This window comes from Esox lucius, chromosome 10 (assembly GCF_011004845.1).
Source record: "Esox lucius isolate fEsoLuc1 chromosome 10, fEsoLuc1.pri, whole genome shotgun sequence".
In the NCBI taxonomy this organism is placed as follows: domain Eukaryota; kingdom Metazoa; phylum Chordata; class Actinopteri; order Esociformes; family Esocidae; genus Esox; species Esox lucius.
This window is the reverse complement of record NC_047578.1, coordinates 12,281,241-12,303,256: the sequence shown is the minus strand read 5'-3', so window position 1 is coordinate 12,303,256 and position 22,016 is coordinate 12,281,241. Positions and strand designations below refer to the sequence as shown.

The window sequence follows — 22,016 nt, the reverse complement described above, 5'->3', positions numbered from 1 at the left end:
TCCCAATCAATCAAGGTTCATTTTGTATTTTTTTGTTTGCCTTCTGGCTTTTTGTAATGAATAAGGATTGTAACTTCTCACTTCAATTAAAGTTGCAGCGACTGCTGGTTAAACAAACTCATTCTTTAGTTATCGTAGTTTCTATAGCAAAAAAAGCATCTATCAGTGTGACTCCCCCTACCTTCACCATGCAGTTAATGACACTATTGTTGACTTGGTGGCTACAGGGGCCATAAAACCTGGCCAAGCTTGCTCGTCTGAAGAAAAAAAAAATATATAACAAAGAAGGCTGTGGATCGCACTTTAGCCTGTCAGAAACCTGGGGTGACTTTCGAATAGCACACCATTCCCATTGTAGTGCATGACTTCAGCCACTATGAGGGAAACGGTGCCAACTGAGACAGATGAAGCAGATGGTTTATAGCCCAAGCAGGTAACAGAAATGCAACAAAGAGAACAAACAGCAATGCTGTGTCTTCTCTATTTCTATGGAGGCTACAGAGGGAAAAACTCAGTGCTCAGGCTCCTCCATTGCGTGCTATCCATTTGGCCTTACAGGAAGGCAAATCATAACATTACGTGTGAATTAAACGTACCGTTAACCATGACAATGTCAGAATCCCAAAACTAAATGGCATTGCTGCAGTATGTATGGTTGGCATTATTCGGCATTACTCTAATAGTCAGTTTTTTGTAGTTTTCAGAAGATGGTGGATTCCTCAGGAAAACTGAGGCAAATTATTTTCTCTCGATACTCCCATCAGCAGTCAACTGAGTTGGGCGCCAACTCTGCCCTGGGCTCTATGTACAGATAGACTATGTACAGGGTCACCGTCGTCACACACAGACAAACACATTTGACACGTTGCCGCCGTCGGAGAGCGCTAGAGTTGAAGGCAAGGTCAGTTGGCAGCCGACCAAATTTTTAATTTTCTTAAAAAAATAAAAATGTTCAAGAACTATTAGCTTTATAAAGTATACAAAATACCACAAAGCAAAATAAAAAAAGGATTTTTTTCTCCATATATATAATATTCTTTTTTTTTTTTTCTTCGTCTTGAGGTACTAGATCCTGAGGTAGTTCAGTAAAATGCATATTAAATTGGTTTTCATGGACAACATCATTTAACACGTCCCTTAAGTGTTAACGACAGTGTTGTCCTCGCCTCTCTAAATATATATTTATATAGGTATATCTATAAAATGCATCCGAATTTATAAAATGCCACTATCAATATCAGGAGAGGGGCACCCCGTTAGACCACTGCCGGGGCCCCTGTCCAATGAAACAAGAGTTTGACCCTTATCCCTACCCCTCCCCGTCTAAAGCCCATCCCACTAACCATTCTCATCATCCTACCAGGACTCTGAGAGCAATGCCTTTTTCTTTCCACAGAAAACTCAGGAGAGAAAGCTTCATCAACCAATTAAACAAACACTTCATCCAGGGCAAAAAACAAAAAACTAAACAAAAAAAAAAGTACAAATAAAAAGATAAAATCTAAAACTAGTGTCAAGATGAACAGCTGTCATCAACATGTGACTGAGTGTCACCACACCAGGGAGGTGACAGGAGGGGGTTAATTATTATAACTTCGTGTTTTCCAAAAAAAAAAAAAAAAAGGAAACAAATGAGGAACCAATCAGGACCCATCAGTGTGCGCGAGGCGAGGGGGGCAAGGGTGAGAGGGTGTGTGACAACGTTGGAACCCTCTGAAGTACATTCTCACAGACGCAGAGGTGAGGCGATGGGGCAGGTCTCGTATCCACAGCGTGGTGTCAGTCGAGGAGCTTGTTGGGGGGTGGGGTGGGGGGGGGGGGGGGTGTGTGAGTGTACAGTGGGGTTCCCTTGACCCTTAACCCCTGAGATGAACGCGTTGTCGCCCTGCCCGCGTTTCCCCTCTGGTCTCTGATCTGTCTTCGGGGGGAGTTTTATCACCTGGCCCCTCAGCCCAATGGGACGCCCACATCTACTTCCGTGAAGGGCGGGCAAGAGGGGGTCGATCCCCGTGGGGTGGTCCCTCCCCACGGGGCGAGGGTTTGGACTGTTGTTGCCGTCTCACCTGGGAGAGTATTTCCTGGATCTTTCTCTGGGCCAGCTGGGAGGGGGGTCAAAGAGCAAAGGTCAGTACACTTCATCCATCATCGGCATGGAGACATTATTTTGAGGGTAATAAGATGGAAGAATTAATCAAGAAGAAACATCTCATTTCTGGATCTGAAAATTGCACCATATTCTTTATAGAGGGTATTACTGGCCAATCCCACGCTATTTCCCCCCAATGCACACAGTCCACAGCTGAGCATCAGGTTGTCCATAGCATGACCCCATTGTTTCAGCCTACTAACCAGAGCCAAGTGGGATAAATACGGACTCATTCCTCTACCTCTCAGAGGAGTCAATGCCACTAGCAGACAGTGCTTTGCTCGGCGAGTGGGGTGGAGGACAACCCTATTAATAATAGCTCAACCCATCTGATCCACATCAAGGGCCTCGGGGTAGATCGGAAATTGGCCAACAGTAAAGACGTTTCCACTGAGCCGGGTTTATGACAAAAGCAAGCAAATGTAAAAAAATAAATAATAGCAAAACATTTTATGGAAACAGCGGATTTAGCAGAACATTCTTTCAGAAATATTTTCCAGAAAAATGGTTGATCATTTCGACGGTAATATGCAGGCCTTGTGACCAGGTATGGTGATTGAGAATTATTGCATATTTTCAACGACAACCTGGCCAAAACAGATCATTTAAAGACCGTACACAGATCACTGAGCTCTAATCCAAACTGATTGGTCAACATTTTAAAACGTTTTCTATGCAATAAAATGAGCGGCAAAGCTTGAATGGCTGTGTAGCACCAATACAATGGGCCCAAAACATTGGATTTGGAAAAGAAAGAAGCAGGTTAAAAACCTACTGTGATTATTTTTTTTTTGTGTAGAATCCATTTAGTAGAAAATATACATTAAGGCATTAAGACAAGGTAAAATGCACACTAACTGGGATATCATTTCTTGGATAATTTATATCTGCTCAAAACTTAACTTTAAATACTTGGCGAAAGGTATTAAAAGGCAATTTGATTTGCCCATGTTCGATGTTGCCAATCAGGTAGCGACGACAATTTTAACGACCAGTTAAGGTGCGACTCCAGTTTTAACTTGCACGTATGGAAGGGAACCCTTAAGCCCGGCCCCAACATTTTACTGAAAACAACTTAACGCACAGAGCTTCTCTGATCATTTCAAAGCACACGGAATGATAAAAATCACAAATTACTCAATCATATTAACCATATAATTACTAAAATTAGGAGCCAAAGATTAATAAGAACAAATCCTTTAAAGATTCTGCATTGTCACAGGCTAATAGTGTTTGTGAGCATAGTTGCGCTGTGGGTCCCGCTCATTATGCTAAACATGTTCTGTTGGAAGTCATACTTTAGACTACAATGAACAGTTCTAAATGTTGCCTATGAACAATTCCTTTTAAACATGAAAAGGTGACCGTATAAGCAATTTAAAACGGTCTACATTTTGTAAGCTATGCCTTTTAAATAAAAAGGTATACAAATTAATAGGTTAGGCAATATTATTAGCTTATTATTCAAAACACATTCTGAATGTAGCCTGTAAAAAAAGAAGGTCATGCATTTGTGACACCCTCTAGACCGTCTGAGCATTTACACATTCTGCACCTAGGCTGTAGAAAATACAATTTTATAAAAAAAAATTAAATTAAACTACACAAAATAGTAAGCAGTGTTTTTTTTATTACCAACACAGCAGAGAGAATCGTGCCTAGTATCCCCAATACTTATTATCCATTACACTGTAGCCGATGCACCCCGTTCAGGGTGAGTTTCGCCTCCCTTTCCCTTTCCCTGCCCCACCACCCACTCAGATATCACGCCACCTCAACCTGACGCGAACACACTTCAAACGTAACCTCCATGTGACTTTGTAGAGAATTTAAATAAAGCCGTCCAAACCTGATTGACAGGTGTAATGTTTTTAATGAAAACCCAGGAAGTCATCACTGCATGGTCGTACTGTAACATACCTGACTTGCATAAAAGTGTCCAGTGATTTTAACGATGACCTGGTCGTTCTCATCAGGCGTCTGGTCTCTAGGGACCACCACCTCAGCACTGGTCAGGTTCTGCAGCTCGTTGACCTGGGAGGGAGACGGGAGGGAGACGGGAGGGAGACGGGAGGGAGACGGGAGGGAGACGGGAGGGAGACGGGAGGGAGACGGGAGGGAGGGAAAGGGAGTGAGTTGGGTCAAGTAAACAACTGAACAGAAATAAAAAAAAACATAACATTCAAAGGCTTTTCAAATATTCTGTCGAAGAACATCTAGTAATTGACAGGCCTTGGTCGTACCGTTTTACCACCCTTGCCGATAACGCGTCCAGCAGCGAAGGAAGGCACCTTGATGTGAGCCTCTAGTTTCACCTCTTCCTTTGGCCCGAAAAAGTTCTCCTCCTTTAGTTTCCCAAAGATACGACCCTGAGCCTGTAAAATGGCAAAGGTCACATTATACATGGGACTTAGTATAATTTTGCCCCTTGATTAAAATGACAGATGTATCTTTATTGCAATATTTCGAGAGCAAAAAGGAACATTACCATGCTGTGGGCACTTAAACCGGGCATGGCTGGTCGATAGGCGTGCTGAGGGCTCCTACCTTGAACTGAGCTTCTGGCGGTCCAGCGATGATCACCATTCTCTGCTTGGTGTCAATGCTGTCTGGAGGGGCAATCTGAGGGGAGGAGAAATGCATGTTACAGACACACACACAAACACACCCCCCGCCCCCTCATGGGGACCAGAAAATTGAAATTGCATGATCCCTTGCCCTAATCTTAACCCTAACCCTTACCCTAACCTAACCCTCATCACAATAAAGTAACATTAGTCTAAACTTTACCTAGATGTAATGCCTAACCTTAACCAACAACGTCAGGACCTTAAAGAAACCCCAATTCTAACTATAAAATCAATTGTAAGTTTGACCCTAAACCCTGAGCCGGAAATTAATTTTTGCCTCACGGGGACCGGCAAAAGGTCCCAATGAGGCCAATATTTTCTGGTTTTACTAAGTTCAGTAAGACCTAACACCCACACACGCACGCACAGGCACGCACAGGCACACGCGACGCAAAATACCTGGTTTGCATCCACGACATTGACCTCATCAGCACTTATCTGAAATGGAGGGGGAGGGGGGAGGGGGCAATGAGATGAGAAGCTTGTTCAGATGCACCTTCAATACCTGCCATGAGATTCAGGGTTTCTCACCTTGATGGAGGCGCCGGCGAAGCGTGACAGCTGTTTGATGTGTTGACCCTGTTTCCCGATGATGGCCCCAACCGCTAGCGCCGGGATGAACAGATGAACGGTCTCGGACTCTGGCTGCCCCTGGCCCTGTGGAACAGCAGGGAACATTGTCACAGTGAGAACGCAACAGACCTGACCACAAGGAGACCACACCAGGCACGGGGCAGTAGCAGCCCAGTCGACTGCAGCCATGCAGCTGATGGAGCGGCAAGGAGCCCCAGATTTAGACCAGAGGTCTACAAGAACCAGTCAAGAGTAGTCCACTACTATCAGGAATAAGTTTTCATTTGGGACACGTACCCAGGAACAGCTGTAGGGAGTTTCTGAAGGGCTTCATTAACAAGTGCACCTTAGTGAGCCACTCAGATCAAGCCCAAATCAACAGAATTTAGTCAGGAGCAGAGGGAATCACAGTAACACCGCTCAACCATGAAAAAACTGCAAATGCCTCATCTCAGCTCCTGAGCTTGATGCGTGTCCCAGACTCGAGAAAGACGAGGAAATTGATCATATGCCGCCTAGAATCAGACAGCCTTCCAAGAGGGTTGACCAATTTCCTGCAGCAACTCTGCATCCAAATGATTCACACACTGATGTACCATGCAAATAATCCCATTCAGACAGAGGTCTGAGCAGATATTGTAGAGGTTAGGAAACGCTCGGTCACTTCCCAGCGCTTCGACAGTTACATTAGAACAGATTATGTTTGTATTAAAGAGGTCCAGTAGTCAAAACGAGTGGGCTTAAGTACACATTGCTGGCATTCGAGGGAAGCGGGGGAGATCTTTTAGATATGGGGGCAGGGAGGAATAGTTCTGGAGGGATTAGTATTCCCGATTTAAGGCTGTGGTCAAATGTAGTGCACCATGTAAGGAACACAGGGACATTGGGACTCAGCGGCTGGGACTGCTAGCATTAATCTAGATGCCATCAAATCACATCAGGTGACCCCAATGTCATCCAACCCAGAGCCACATTCAAAACATCCAAAATGAGCCAACGGAAATGGAATATATTCCACATCAAACTGCAATAGAAAAAGGTTTGGAAACAATTCTGCCTGTTATTAACCTAAGCATGCCAAGGAGTTCAACAGCCATAGTAACTGTCAGATAATGATGAGGCCAAACTAAATCCAGCAGACACTACAGCTCCAAAGGTACAGGAACCCCACCCCCAAAGGTATAGGAAACCCACACAGCAGACGGCATGTCTCCAAATATATAGGGGCTCCACCCATCAGACACTAGAGGCCTGGAGGACAAGGGACCCGAACCCAGCAGGTTTGACAGAAAAAAACAGGCCCTTCCAAGGGGGTCACAGGTTATTGGGAGGAGCTTAGGTTTGGCAAGCCTTGCCTAGTTACCCTATCCCGCAGAAGGCAGCCAGAAGCCGTGCAAAGCACCATGGGAAGGGAGACTTACAGAGAGGGGCTGGCTGCTCGCCGACAGCACAGACGCCCAAATTGGCCCTTCGCCCCCGAAGAGACTGCTCTATAGGAGAGAGAATAACATTAAACTAAGACACTGTCATGCCCCCAAATGACTGCTCCATTACAAGAGGAACACGGACAGGGTCAGTGAAAGATCCCAAATTGCTTCTGTCAGAGATTGGTCTGTTTAAGGTTTTTCATTTTGCAGAACAGCTCTGTGGGGTGGGGGGCTACTGTCACACATTACCAAGTGGCACTGCAAACCCAGGGAGGTAAAAGGGGAGGGAGCAGGTCCATACACTCACCCCAAACGAGGAGTAGCCAGCCTGGGCGCCGGGTGGTGGGGCATTGGCCATCGAGGGACCCATGCCTGGAGCACCACCAGGGAACAACCCTAGAGCGTTCAGATTCAGCCCTGGAATCAGGTTCGACTGGAGCTATGGAGAGAGAGACGGAAACATCAACTACCAGACATAACGAGACAATCAGACAGGGGGCTTCTCTGGAACAAACCACTCACATACCAAGTGAAGGCTGAGGGAAGGGGAAATGCAGCTCTACAGTAGATATACTTGTCAGTTTGATAGCTTAGCTATCATTTCTGTAATAAGATGGAGAAAATTGCCATGTTTATATAAATGTCGCTAACTGCACAGCCTAAGTCGTCTCCCAAGGTGTGATCCAAATCTCACCCTCATCTCTATGCAGGGCACTCGGAGAACAGCGCCAATTGTAACCATTTGGGACACTCAGCATTCTTTGGTTCTAGAGTCCCATGCCAGGGGGATAGCTAGCATTTGATAGTTATATCAGGAGATTCTTTGACAACATCACATTGCAACTGACAACATCACAATATAAATTGTTTCAATTACTGGCTTTGTTGGCACCAAAATGTGCAGTAGTTTCTCCCCCCCCCCCCCCCCACCAAATCGTAGCTGGTTCTCAATCATTCTAAACAGGCAGCCAATTTGTTTTCAGCTCTTTTTCCAATGACTGATCAAAACCCTTTCTCACAACTCTGCAGCAGACAGGTTCTTGTCTGCACACAGTCCTGAGACCTTGAGCATCAAACAGCCCCTAACCATACGAGTAGTGAGGGGTACACAGTTCAGAGTAGGAAAATCCTCAGACAACTTTGTTTTATGGGGCAGCAATTGCAGATAGAACCACACAGTTGTGAAACATCGATCTGGGTTTAGCAATAAAGTCTTGACAGAATGTTAATCATTTCATTATGAAAGTAGATATATTTCAGGATCATTTTGTGGTTAGAGTAAACCTTCAAGTGACTTCCTGAAGTACACATATGTATTAATATAGAATGCCAATTCGTAAGTTCACTGAACCTCTGCATCCTAAAGAGAAGAGTTAAAGAACATACATTCATAGCAGCCACGTCGTTCTCATACGACTCCCTGATCTTCTTCATAACCTCCTCCTCAGCCCGGGAGCACGCCTCGATGGAGCCCTTCACCGTGATGGTCCTCTCTGGGTTGTACAGTGTCAGGTCCTGGAGACTGCAGAAGGACATCCATTACCACAGTGTTCTCCAGTGTGTGTGTGTGTGTAAGTAGTACCTTGGACACGTGGTATACATAGTTTTCCCTTCTACAGGCATTTGTTAAAGCATTGTATCCTTCAGTTTGATAGAAACAATGGGGAAAGATTTTACAGAAGCAATACAGGGCTGGATTTGAAGTCATGTTGCAGTGTCAGACCCAGAACCTCCCAAGGTTACAGAGGTGATTTATTTTGATGTGATCAAAATGTTTGCCTGACAATACATAATGCAATGACAAAGGCTCGCATGCATGACCTTTTGGGTGCATAATTCAGAGGTACTAAAACATTTGAAACGCAATTGGTCCTCTTACGGGGAGATGGTGATCTTGGTCTCAGTGTCCACTTCAATCTTTTTTAGATTCCGTCCCTCCTTCCCGATCAGTCGGCCCACAAAGTTATTGTGAGCCAGAATCTTCAATGGAATCTCTTCAGTACTACGGATAGAGAAGAGGCACAAAGCCGGAGAGCGAGAAAACAGGTTAGTGGGCGAAATAGAAGAATACAGGAAGAAGTGTCATAAATCAGACACAGCTGACCAACATGGGGTTTCAGTCGGGGTGTTTGGTAAAAGCACTTTGACAACCGCTGATGTAAAAAGGGCTTTAGAAATTTGAACTGACTCCGGAGACATTCCGGCTGGGGTGTGCATGAGTGTACACTCGAGCTGAACTCACAACTTTGTGTCCAGGGCCTCCTTCTGCATGATCTCCATGATTGTTCTGCAGGCACTGGAGCAGCCCTCTGGGGTGGAATGCACAGTGATGGGCTTCTCTGCTGCTCCCGCATTCTCCTTCCTGTGGATGTCAATCCTGGATGGGGGCAACAGGGAGGAAGGCAGTGTTTTTTTCTCCCTCTTAACAGCTGGCGTACATGCCCGATATCGGCTGGTCACACGCCCCATCAGAGAAACTTTGGTTGTGTCCCTGTGCCCAACCTGCCCACTGTCTGTCCCTAAAACCACAGGCACCTCAGTCACTGAAGATGAAACTGTCAAAGCCCATTGCTTTCAACTCGAGATGCCCCGAGGTGTCGCATATGTAAGCTGGAGCCAAAACACACTTTCCTTGAGTTTCTGCAGCAGAGAGCTTTGTGTGTAAGGAAATCAGATCTTATTCATGATAACAAATCAGGGTACTTCAGTGGACAAGACGTGTTGGAACGTTGCAGATAGAGATGTGGCACTTCCTCATTGTACGTGAGGGGGATGTTGGCGGAACACGCAACATCTCTACATCAACGTTGCTTAACACCACCCTGCTGAACACACCGTAGCGGACTGTTGCGTGTTACATTATCACAGACGTGGTCCTACTTTGAATGGGTCTGTTTGGTGATGTTGCGAATGGTGGCTCCCTCCTTGCCAATGATGGCGCCTACGAACTGGGTGGGGACAAGGATGCGCAGGGGGACGTCCGACTGCAACTTGGGCCGCGCCCCCAGGCCAGGGGAACCTGAACGGGGCGGGCCACGTGGGGCAAAGCCCCGCCTACCCCCTCCCAGGGGCGGCGCGTCAGTGGTGACCGTCTCGTCCGGGATGTACGAGACCTTCAGGGCAAAGTTCTCCATAAGGAAGCCGTTCAGCTTCTCCATCGCCCTGGCAACCACACAGAAAGATAGCTGTCAGTCACTGGTTAGAAAGCTGTCAACCACTGGTAATATGCATCTGTCGGTCACAAAAAAGGAGCCCGCGTGACCCCTCTAGACACAGATTCAAGGTCAGTTTGGTTTTCCAAGGGATTAGGATAGTTTCCTTTTCACTCACACTGCTCAAACTATCTTGACGATTAAAGCATTAGGGGTCTTCATGCAGAGCTGAATCAAAACCACACAGAACCCCTTTTCACTAAAGGCCAAGACTATCTATGCTGAATCAAAGCTTGCAATTCATTATCATAGACCAGGGGGTTTTCAACTCTCACCCTGAGGTCCAGAGCCTGCTGGTTTTCTATTCTGCCTCATCATTAATTGTACCCAGCTGGTTGTTCCAGGTCTAAATCGGTCCCCGATTAGAGGGCTGCAATGAAAAACAACCCTAGTGGAACTGGGTTTGAGGTCCAGAGTTGAGTTTGAGGGTCTTAGACCACCCACACCCACTTCTACCCAGAAAGGCCAGCGCTTTAAGCACACCAGAGGGCAGCAGTGAGCCAGCATTTCTCAGCCAGGAGTTACACCCATTGTAACAAATGAAAAGCGATTGCTTTAAGGGTAAAATCAGGTGCACGAACAAGTCAAAGGAGACCGATTCAGTTAATAAACAAATAGTGCGGGCAGACAATTTAGACCATCATTCAGAGAAATTGTGGAACCAAAAGGAGAGGTGTGGGAAATCCTTACTGTCTGGCCTGGTCCTTCGCAGCGTATCGGACGTTGACCACAGCAGTGTCCGTGTCTGTATTTACTGTGAGAACACAAAGAACAGACTTATCCACTATTTTTTTTTAATCAAAGTACATACACGACACATGAAATGTAGCAAAGAAAACGGACAACCAAATGGACAGTGCGAGTGTGCATGAACATACCTTGCTCGCAGATCTCCACGGTGCCATACTGGGCCAATAAGCCGTCTAAAACCTGAACCAGAGAAGGCAATTAGAAGACAATGGAGTGAAGACGCCACCATATCCTGTTGATTTAATCTGCAATTCACAAGGCTTTTTCAATAAAGTCATACACTGACATGCACCTTCCCTGTGTATCCACTGACAAAACATTCAGATGAGCTGAACTTCAGGGCCTGACTGATTCGTTAGCCGAGGAGACCATCCACACAGGCAAGCACCAAAATGGATCCATTCTAGTCTCAACATTACACTGACACATGGTCTTCCACATGATCATGGGGACTGGTTTACTAAAGGATCCTGCAGCGTTAAGAGCTTGCTGTAAGTGAACAAGACACTAGTCTGTAGCAGGACTGCATGGTTCAGTGGGAGAGAGAAATCATCAAAAGATGATATCAGCACCAAACCTGACCCAAGCCTTCCTATTTGCTTCGGACCTGAACAGGAGCCACCAACATGAGCTCCCGTTCTACACAACGCTGTTTGCCAGCACCCAGCCGACGATCAAACACACGCATAGCTACAGATGTAGAATCAGATTCCCGTTCCCAAAACCTAAATGTGAACCATTAAACAGGTCAATGTAATACTGACCCCAAGACCAGCATCTTGGGGGCAACTGCAGTCTATACTTTAAACCGCCGCAACATCCCGATGGCAAGCCTGTGTGGCTATCACGATAGGACCATTCACCAGAGTTTTATCTAAAGCCACTTACGGTTAATACATTAATCAGTATGCAGCTAACGCCCTGCGTTCTCAGCTCTAAGATCTAACCGGCTAGTTGTTCAATACCACCTATAGACCACGTATATGGGGCCTTGTGCGCCAGGCCCCTGAGCGGTCTGCTTTTTAGATGAGAATTAAATGATTCATCACATGGTCACAGGGCACCCTCACGGTGGGGAGAGGCGGACTACATGTAGGCAAACTAGTCATTGGGAGTTTTTCCCCCTAAGTTCAGGGTAGTCTAAACTTAAGTTTAAAATCAATGCACTGTGTGTGTGATTACTCTTAACATACACATTTAAATGGGGAATCATACACTGGAGCGGTCACAATGAGTAACTCAAGAATTTCTATGGCAAAAAATGCTTTGGGCCTTGCACTGTCCCAGAAAAAAGGCAGATGCACCAAGTTAGGGAGGATTACACTTAAAAGGTTTCAAATAACCTGGTTGTGGGTCACCACCTCACGACTGAAATTGCATTTCAAAACAGCACTGCAATAATTGAAGGGGAAGCATTAATTCACAGATTAATCAGAATCAAACATGCCTAGGTTAGGTTTCCATTTAGCTACATCAGTGATCAGTGTTGCTAGGTAGCTAGCTGCAGCATATGTGCAGAGCCTTGACTATGCATTGTCCATTGACAGAGGGTAGGGAATGCATGTTAGCTTGGGGGGAAACAAAAAATGTCTAGCGGTTTAGTAGTTAGTGCTGTAATGATCGCTAATGTCAAGGTTTTTAAATTGGGAAGCGACATTCGCATCTGCAATCTAACAAGATGCGTTTTTATAAAGGGTAAAGTTTTCCAGAGACATGTCTATAAATCCCATCAAAATCTGCTCATTCCCTACTCGAATAATGAACATTGTTATCGCAAAAGTTTCTGCTAAGTACAGGGATTTCATTAAGGAAATAAATGAAACTGCAATTCAGTCAAATCGCAAAAGGAGGTATTTACTTCGTAGGTAAAAAGTATTGCAATATCATTAATACCGTGCATAGTTCTACCAAAATATCAAACAGTCTTTCATCTCAATAACGTTAATCGTCAGAATAAATCAACAGAATACTTCATTATAACAAAGCATTTGACAGCCCTAGAATACTTTTCTGAGGGGGAAAACGTCCAAGTCAATACTTTCTATTTTGGCATCAGACCTCCCTATTATCTCTTGAGACATTGTGTGTATATGGAAAAATAACATTCTGCTAGCATATGACCCCACTGACTTTTTTTTACACTAAAGCTAAAATCAATGTCAGAGCCACATCAACCTGACAACCTACCTAAATAAGATAACCACAGGATTCAAATTTTACAACTAGATATTCTCTTGAAGTGCGGTCATGTGTGCGAGAGAGGGGGAAGATAATGGGTGAGAGAAAGAAGGGGGAGTGAGTCCAAATGCAGCCTACAGCCAGGGGACCTCCAATCATGCAAAAGCTTACTGAAAGCCACACCCACAAGAGCTCAACCCCCCTTTCTGACCAATCAGCTTCCCTCCCAGCCCTCCTCCTCTCCCAACCCACCAATCCACTTCCCTCCTACCCCCGAGCCTTCTCACAGTCCTGCCATTGGCTGTTTCAAGCACTGATACAACATTCCCTGCGGCGAGGAGCCTCTCCAAGCTCAGCGGCAGCCGTATCTGTCCGTCTCCAAGGCCCAGCCAATTAGAATCCAGTCCACTCAGGAAAGGGTGGAGTGCATTCCTGCAGGAAGTGGTGGTTGGGTTGGGGGAGGGTCAGGAGTAATGCTACATATTCTGAGTGTCTGTCCACAGCACATGGAAGCAACACAGTGCGGGCCCACCCACAGCATGTTACAGCTAGCTAACATACAAGCACAGCTCGCTGCCAGCATGGCGGTGTGCTGTATCACCATGTTATCTACCTGATTAGATACAAGGTCTTATTTACATCACTGTTACATGTCCTTACCTCCCCCTCCATGCCAACCCTACAACAAGCACCCCATTCCTGGGAAAGAAAAAAAGCCAACAACTAGACATGCTATAGGTTACCCCCTATTTAAGGCAAACCACAGCAAAAAAAAAAAAATCTACAAAAAGCTGTTTCAATTTAGCACAGAAACATCAGAGGCAGAGAGGATCAAATCAGTCACATTTCAACCCATGTAATGGACGAGGAAACCCGTTGTCCAACTATTTTCTATTAAGTCAAAATAAGTCCCGAAACAGCCCTTTGCTAAAGAAAATGATCCCTCTTATACAGATCCACTTAACTATTCCATTATTTAGACAATGAGATGAAAGATTAATTTATTAGGAGTGTCAGCTTTTTCTTGGACTTTTGTCCAAGCTAAACCACTGACCACTTTTTTTTTTTAAAGTCACATTTATGACCCAACAGATCACCCGGTAATATCCATGTTACACAGAGAATGCACAGTACTGTGTTGTATATAAACCACCAAGTATCTGGACATCTACACAAGGTATGTTCACCCAGAACAGCTTTTGTGTCCCTTTCATATTGCACAACACCTTGCTGTACACCTGAAGTTCACTGGCCTGAGAGTCAATTCTCTGGAGTGCCCCTTTGGGAGATTACTGATTTCATACAATAAAGAATTCATGCATTATCCTTTGAACAGATACTACTTGAATGTTGGCAGACATCAACTGTCCCTTCAACAGTCACAGAGAACAGAAACATTACATCTAAAGAGATCACACTCTCTGTAAAAGGTGCTCGGTATATGGATACGTTTCGGGTCATCAGCCTAGCTTTAACCCTGTCTTATGCATGCGAAACCAGTACAGAACCACCCAAAGGTTTACCAATGGAACAAATGCCACTCACCTCCCACTGCATATGAGGCGGGATGTTCCTGATCTGCAGCTTACAGCTCCTACAGGAGAGAGGGGGAGAGTTCTGTTAGACTCATGGATCGGTCGGGCTAAAGTTAAATAAAAAAGTGGAACCACAGTAAAAATCCCAGCAGGCTAGCGGGCACCTCCTTCCATCACAAAACTCCCTGAGAAAGGGGTGTTCACACTCCAGACACGACTAATGTGTTAATGACACTCCCAAATGTGGTGGAACAGGTAGATATAATGTGGATACCTTCTGAAGGGGGGGGGGCGACGACATGACAAAAAAGGACAAACAGAAGAGCACAGGGGAAGAACACGGGTGGACAGGAGGAGGACAGAGGGAGACGAGAACAGGTGAACGGCAGAGGAAAGGGCAAGGAGGGGAAACCTCCACCAGCGACGTCAGAGCCAAGAGCAAAAAGGGGATTCAGAAAGGAAATAGTGCTGGCATCCCAGGCAACAGGAAGGCAGACTCCCAACCTACCAACCACTACACTGACCCTGGGTTTAGTCCTCAATGTCTGGGGTTTAAAACTCCTGCCCACCAACATTCTGAACACTTTCAGCTCCATAATAAAGCACTGAATACCAAGACCCCAAATGTTTTAGAGGTCAGAGATGCTTAGCTAGAGCTGCGGATCACAAGTGGACACACTAATTTGGTGTACTTCCGACACATTTCATAAAAGGTGTTTGTTTAGACCTGGAAGATTATAAAAAATGTGGTGAAGTGTCCCGGCAGCTCCAAAGTCCACAACCTGTGTACGCACACCTTAAAGGAACAAAATGTACATGTTGCTGGAAGTCCCAATGCAAAACGGACACCTACACGCACAGCCCCAACCCAATTCTGCAAAAGACAATACATACACGCGTGCGCACGCCTTACATCTACAATCCTAATGGAAACTTCTCACACAGGTGTGTACATGTCTAAATAAACCAAAAACCAATCCGTTCCCCTAGATCAGAATAGTTTTTTCACCTTGATTTATTTCTTTGGCTATAAGCACAGCTGACCTGGAAATAAAGACTTCGGTGATGTCGACAAAATGTCACAGATCCTTTTGTCACCTGACGAAGACTTCTGATGAAGTGGAAGCATCTGAGGTGTGTGCGTGTGTGTGAAAAAGCAGTGGGGCGCAGCGATAGCTCATGTGCAGGCATCTTTCCTTAATCCGGAATATTTCAGGCCGGGCACCAAAAATTTATTAAGAATGGGCACATAACCCTCCTTTACCATCATATTGTTTTTTTTTTATCAATTGACTTTACAATTGCAATATAATTAATTGCGTTCCAATTGAGCACATGCTTTCCAACAACTACAGTTGAACGGTGACTGGCAGCCATTTTTAACCTGTGCAAATCAGAGTGACTTAAGAGGGAGTGTTTCTGAACAGGCTGGTGGGTCTTCTCTGGTCGTGGACAACATCCTTAAAGAATCTTTTTTTTTTTAACTTTTTTATTTTTTTTAAAAGCTTACCACCCACACGCGGACATGGACCGGCTCACAGCAAGGCCAGCACACATGCCTCATTGTGCAAACATGCCCATGAGTCAAAGCACTCTTTAAGAAATGTCTGATATCAAATACAGTGTATACCAGAAACACAGACATTCACATCTGCAGGCTAGTAGTGTGCACACATGCAGCACTAGGCCACGGTGAAAAGGCGGATAAACGGGAGAAACTTCAACGACATTTAAACATTCTCTAACACGCACGCTATATCTGGGGGACCTTTCTGCGTGGCCACGCCAACCAAGCCTCAAATTAATTGTGTTCGTTTATTTGGGCCGTGAAGATATTAACACATTCCAAACGGGAAAATTGTATTAAGAAAAATTCCCAACAAGCTTCCGAGAGGAATTCCAGCTCTTTCCGGTATACTGTGCCATTCCTGGCTGATCCGACCCCCCTTTTCCCGTGTGCTTCGCTCTGCATTGCAGTGGGAACGTCGTGCGAAATGTGCAAATGCACCAAGCACTTCCAGCCAGATTAACCTATAGCTCCACACACAGAGGAAGTCAGCCGGGATGGGGGGGGGTGCATTCCCCAGTCCAAGCCTTTGATTTGGGAAAAAGGGGGTGGGGGTGGGGGAAGGGCGAGAATATGCATGTGTGTAGGGGGAGGGGGGTGGCTCTGTTATAGGGGAAGGGTAACAAGGGCCCTCTGCCCTGTGGGGGTGGGGCCCCCGTTGCCATGGACACGGACAAGTCCACTAACAGAAACATGGAAGAGGACGGGATCATGAGGGCTGGGTTGGCTTGTCATGTGACGACAACCAGGGTCCTTATTTACTTTTAAATTCAGTGAACATTCTACACATTCAACGGTCCCGCCCTCACCGACCAACCACGTCTCAGCTGAGATCTGTAGGCCTCTGCCACGCCGTACAGTCCTTACCTCTACTTTATCAACCATTCACACAATTCTCCAACTCTAACATCCACAGTAACACACATCTGTGCTCAGTGCTGATCCATCCACACTCATTGACTATTCAGTATACAGGGGCTCTGAATGACTCAACTCAAAACGGCGTAGTCTCCGCTGCACTCCTATATAGGCCTTGACACAACTGTTCATTCTGCTGCAGAAATTGCTCAAATTGACTGTTTGAAAGCTTGAAACACTACACTGGTTTGAGCATTACATTTTTAATCCGTAATATCTCTTACATGCATAAAGATCAAAAATCCCAATTTCTCTGTAGCATGCTATGGAATTGTTCTCAAACAAAATAAGTCAACACTATCAGTGCCCCCCTCTAAGCATGAGTGAGTTTGGGGACCTGTTGTCCCAGCTAGCTAAATGAGACAAGGGGCCACATTGAAAATTCCATGCACCCCTGTGCTTCCATCTAAAATCCCTCCTTTGCAGGTTGGGCCCCACAATGACCCTCTGACCCCAAATTCTTTAATAAGAGCTGGGAAGCCACAGTTAGGGGTTTACAAGAGAGATGGAAGTGGGATTTGCATTTACAATTATGGGGATTATTTTTTTTTTTACTATTAGAAGAGAGCAATGGGTGTATTTTTTTTATTACAGTGCTCAGGATATCTTGACCCTGTTTAATGATTCAAAAATATATTTTTAAATCTATTAATTTATTTTGAGGAAGAAAGTTAAGGACAATATTACTTCAGTCATCTGCTTTTGTTTTTGGACATTTTAATGTCCAAAAACAAATAATATGCTAGGTTCAAGATAACTCACATTTTGTTGGATCATCACACAAATGTAATAACCTTGATGTATCAAATACAAACTTACAACATGGCACTCAATTTGCCTGATCGCCCCCCGACACACAGTTCCACCCCCCCATGCACATACACAGCCATTTTCTTTTTTTCTTCCTTTTTTTTTCTCCCCTGATGTAGATGAAAGGGACGCAGTTTTATTTCCAGTTTACGCAAACATACAGCTTTATTCAGAGGCAGCTTTGTATGAACAAGTTAGGTTATGCATGTGTCCTGCAGACACTTCGGCAGCTAATTGGCCATGAGAGATTACATGAATAAAAAAATTCTAAATAAAAAGACCAGTAAATAAACTCTTAAGGTGACTCTTCACCATTACAACAACGACTGGCACCTCTCACTTTATTAAACCCCTCAAGACCAAGCGATTACAATATACAGGCCACAAGTGAAGCAATATATGGGAAATGCTACAGGCAGCAGTGTGAATACACTTGCACCAAAGCATATCCCTCCACCCACCAAGACACACACCCACCCACCCCCATGTGCCCATCCCAGCCTGGAATCCTTTGAAAGACTTTGGGAGCCTCCCTACTCAAACTTCCCCATGCCCACCAGTTCAAAGGTTAAGTCAGTGATTGGCCAAGACTTCAGCTGATATTCAGTGGGCTGGAATGCAAAGAGGGGCCCCCAGAGTGTGTCATGGTCAAAATACTGTTCCAGTCATTCCTATAAGCAAAAGGAAGACATTACCTTGGAGTTACAAGAGTGTAAACCTGCTTCCTGTTGACCTCTTACAAAAAGATGAGAACATTTTAGGTAATGTAGTCAATAGTGTTTCTAAACTTCAGACTAATAATTCAGCGAAGAATAACTAGTTTTACATCCTTTTAGGTGAAAGATCAGAAGGATTTTAGATTTTTATAAATAGGTCCAACATCCAGGATTCCACCAAAACTACAAGAAGTCGAAAATGCATTCAGGCGAACACCATAAGAAAACGTAATTTAGGGTTGACCACGAAAATTCAATACATTCTTTACACGTCTTAGCACGTTAATTAAATAATGTCAAAAATCCTTGCGCCATTTTTTTCAGAACGTCAATTAACATATTATTCAACGTAATAGGTCTAAAATGATCGTAGCCCATCTGCATTTAAAAAATGTATATTTAAGACAAACTTAACTTCCAGAATAATTGTATAACGTGCAGAACACATGCTTAATTCAACGTCATTGCCCACAAAGCCGTTACCTACATTTACACACTGCATGTAGCCTACATTATTTAAAACAATTTAAACGACTACATTTAGGGGATTTCTAGATCATCCTAAAAAATAATCACACATATTACTAATTTCAATAATTGCAATTCAAATCCATGAAATGTTTAGTAACGGACAAAGTGTATCATGTGGCCGGGCGGAACCCCTACATGACAAGCCAAATTGTTGCATTTCTGTCCCCCTTCTTCGTAAACAAGACATATCGCCCCAGACTAAGTTCTATAACTCAGTAGGCTTTAATCTTGTTCTATGTGTACATGGTCTTTAGCAGACCAAGGATGTTTTGCGTCTAGGCCCCAAACCGCCCATTCCAGTAGCGTTTGGGAGTCCATCTCGTGCACCACGACAATGAAACCGGGAAAGGAGGGCGGAAGCGTGGGGCAGGCAGAATGAAGGGAAGATCCTTCTCAAATGGACGACTTCGGAGTGCTTACGCCTCAACACACATTCGTATAAGCACACAGCCACCTAAGCAGGCCCAGTAGGCTATTGCTGCATAAATAGCCTCTAGTTTGCACTGTGTAAAATCCTATTTAGTACCACAGATTTTAGGAGATTTGCACATAGTAAACTAATCATTGCCGCAGATACATGAAGTGTAGAATAAGCTACATTATAATTAAGTGAAATCGCTCGCGCCCTTATCATTCGACCCCTACAATCAAAGCCTATGAATTTCTGCTTGTCCCAAATTCTGTCCCATCACTTCCTGCTGACGTACCAAAATCCAATGATGACAAAGACTCAGACAAGTCAAATCAAGTAAGGTTGCAACCGTAGGCCTACCCTACAATTTGTAAGAGGACAGTGGTAGCGTTAATGGACCAGTTGGCCAAAATCTGATTAGTAATCTCAATTTACCTTTGACGTTTAGGGACCGAGTGCTCCACTTCTAGGAGTTTTCCATGTAGTTCAACTTTACCTACAATGAGGAGAACAAATGCAATTTTAGTTCACAATTTATTTAGTGTCAGTCAAATGTTCTTACAGACACCAAAAGTAGGCCTCGACTTGTTTATGATTACCCTTACACGAAATTAAGCCTACGTTAAATTGAATCTGTGACAATTCTATTAAAAAGTCAAATTATCACAAAGTTATGTCAGCCCAAGTGAACGTCAAAATCCGAAAGCAAAACGTTAAATGTTAGTGCTATCGATGACAAGTCTAAGACTCCTAACACCTGTGTAAATACGAGAATACATCGTAAAATGATTTTCTAGATTGTGGCCTGCAGAACACCACTTTTTGTCCGACCTTACGTACAGATGTTGTTCGTGTGTATACATTAGAAATAAAAAGTAATTTGTCAAAGATCTTGCTTTTCGTTGGCCTACATATGACCAATACACAATTAAGCCACCTGGTGTGTCAGTATAAGCAAATACACTGTCCTGTGTGTTCCCTTTCGTTGTGTTACAATTTAACAAGTCAATGTATAAAATACTTTAAATGCTACTGTTATTTCGTTTGTCTTCGGAGAGCGTGCAGCCTCAAAAGGTGGCAACTAAAGCAGCAAAACGACACCATTACATTTAGTTCATTTAATCGAAGTGAATCCATGCTACATGCAAGACTACAATGAGCGGCCACTGCCTGTGCGCCCCTTGGCTCTGAATGGCGCTCAATGGATAGGCGTTCTCTTCCTCCCTTCGTTCTGAAACAAGTTTCTTCGTTTTTGTATTCGATTACATTTGTGTTCGCACTGAATTTATAAGACTTGGACTAAATGTTATGGTGTCAGGGGGCAAGTGAGAGGCAAGAACGCAAGCCTGGATACACCCCTAGCTTTTTGGACTTCATGCATTCATTTAAAAGAGGTGGAAGTAAACCGTAGTAGCATTTTCCAGAATTAAAACACAGCGTACACACCGTGCTCGAACGCTTTTTTTTGTCTCACCTGAAAGAATGTCGATTGCCTTCATTGCAACCTTTTCATCTGGGCAATCCACGAACGCATAACCAGTTTTGACGAGAAACGGACCACTGTGCGGAATCTTCCACTGCTCAAAGATAGTTTCCAAGTCCTCCGCACTCGCCTCTTCACTCACGTTTCCAATGTACAGCTTATTCATGTTCTGCGTTGAAATGTACAATATTTACGCAGAAGGAAACCGTTATTTACTCAATCGAGTGTACAGTGTTTGGAGTCGCCAAAATCGCCTTACTACTAAACGGAGTGGCGGTGGCGTGGTTCCCCCGGTCGTTCAAGCCACAGATCTATTTGACGGGTAAACTCGTCGCGTTTGCGCTCCCTCGCCCCTCTCAGTCGCGCACAAAAAACTAATTATCTTAATTATTTATTCAGTTTTTCCACAACGATGGCGAACAGGGTAAAAAACGAGGAGAAACTACTTTTTGTCTTCCTCCAAAACCCCTTGGCAAAGAGACAGATAATGTCACACACGTTAAGGCTCGCGCCCGCCTCCGAATAAAACCAAGAAGAAGGGGGAAGGAAAAAATCGGATATTCCGGCTTTTTTCAATGAGCCACGTGTTCAAACTACAAATCAACCCCGCACGTGAGGAATCCCAGTTGCTCAATTAAGTGTTGGATTGGGAAAATGGCACGGGAATCCGGGGTGGGGACCGTAGACAGAAAAGGAGGGGAAGAGTGGATTGGTATATGGGAAAAATCCTGGTTAACTACGTGTGTTAAGGGATTCCGTGAGAACCCCGTGTATCTTTTACTAGAATCACATTTGGGTGCCTTTCTCTGCAATGCCTCGCTTCCCATTGGTTGCTGGTCGAAATAGTAAAACGACAGTACAATCACGCACGCCCATTGTAGGGGGACAGCAGTGTAACGTTCAGTTGCAAAACGTTTTCGACCGTTGCAAATGGAAATTAAATGAATAGAGTCAATTTCATCCCCAAACTCTACCGGTCGAAGAAGGTTTCTTCTACAGCGCATATTTCTACCTGAACGTTCCCGAAAGTAAACACTTAACGAACACAGCTCAGAAATTAGGGGGCTTGTACACGCAAACGTGTAGGCCTCGGCTACTATTAGGCTACTTACTGTGAGATGGGAGATT

The 22,016-nt window shown here is 44.5% G+C and overlaps 1 protein-coding gene across 2 annotated transcripts; it reads right to left on the bottom strand.

Annotated features, from left to right (window-relative positions):
* On the bottom strand, positions 1 to 21,637 carry igf2bp3 (insulin-like growth factor 2 mRNA binding protein 3). Of its 2 annotated transcripts, XM_010892995.5 has the most exons (17): positions 20,880 to 21,637; positions 19,841 to 19,901; positions 14,462 to 14,510; positions 10,867 to 10,918; positions 10,679 to 10,742; positions 9,657 to 9,938; positions 9,019 to 9,153; positions 8,656 to 8,778; positions 8,163 to 8,298; positions 7,084 to 7,215; positions 6,771 to 6,839; positions 5,308 to 5,433; positions 5,176 to 5,214; positions 4,694 to 4,768; positions 4,390 to 4,521; positions 4,067 to 4,180; positions 1 to 2,099 (listed from the first exon to the last, which is right to left on the bottom strand). In XM_010892995.5, the coding sequence occupies exons 1-17, from the start codon at positions 21,052 to 21,054 to the stop codon at positions 1,971 to 1,973; spliced, it is 1,893 nt and encodes a 630-aa protein (XP_010891297.1). In that variant the 5' UTR covers positions 21,055 to 21,637; the 3' UTR covers positions 1 to 1,970. The 2 variants fall into 2 exon arrangements, with proteins under 2 accessions (XP_010891297.1, XP_010891299.1); XM_010892997.5 differs by lacking the exon at positions 6,771 to 6,839 and having other exon boundaries at positions 20,880 to 21,635.
* Positions 21,638 to 22,016: the final 379 nt, after the last annotated feature.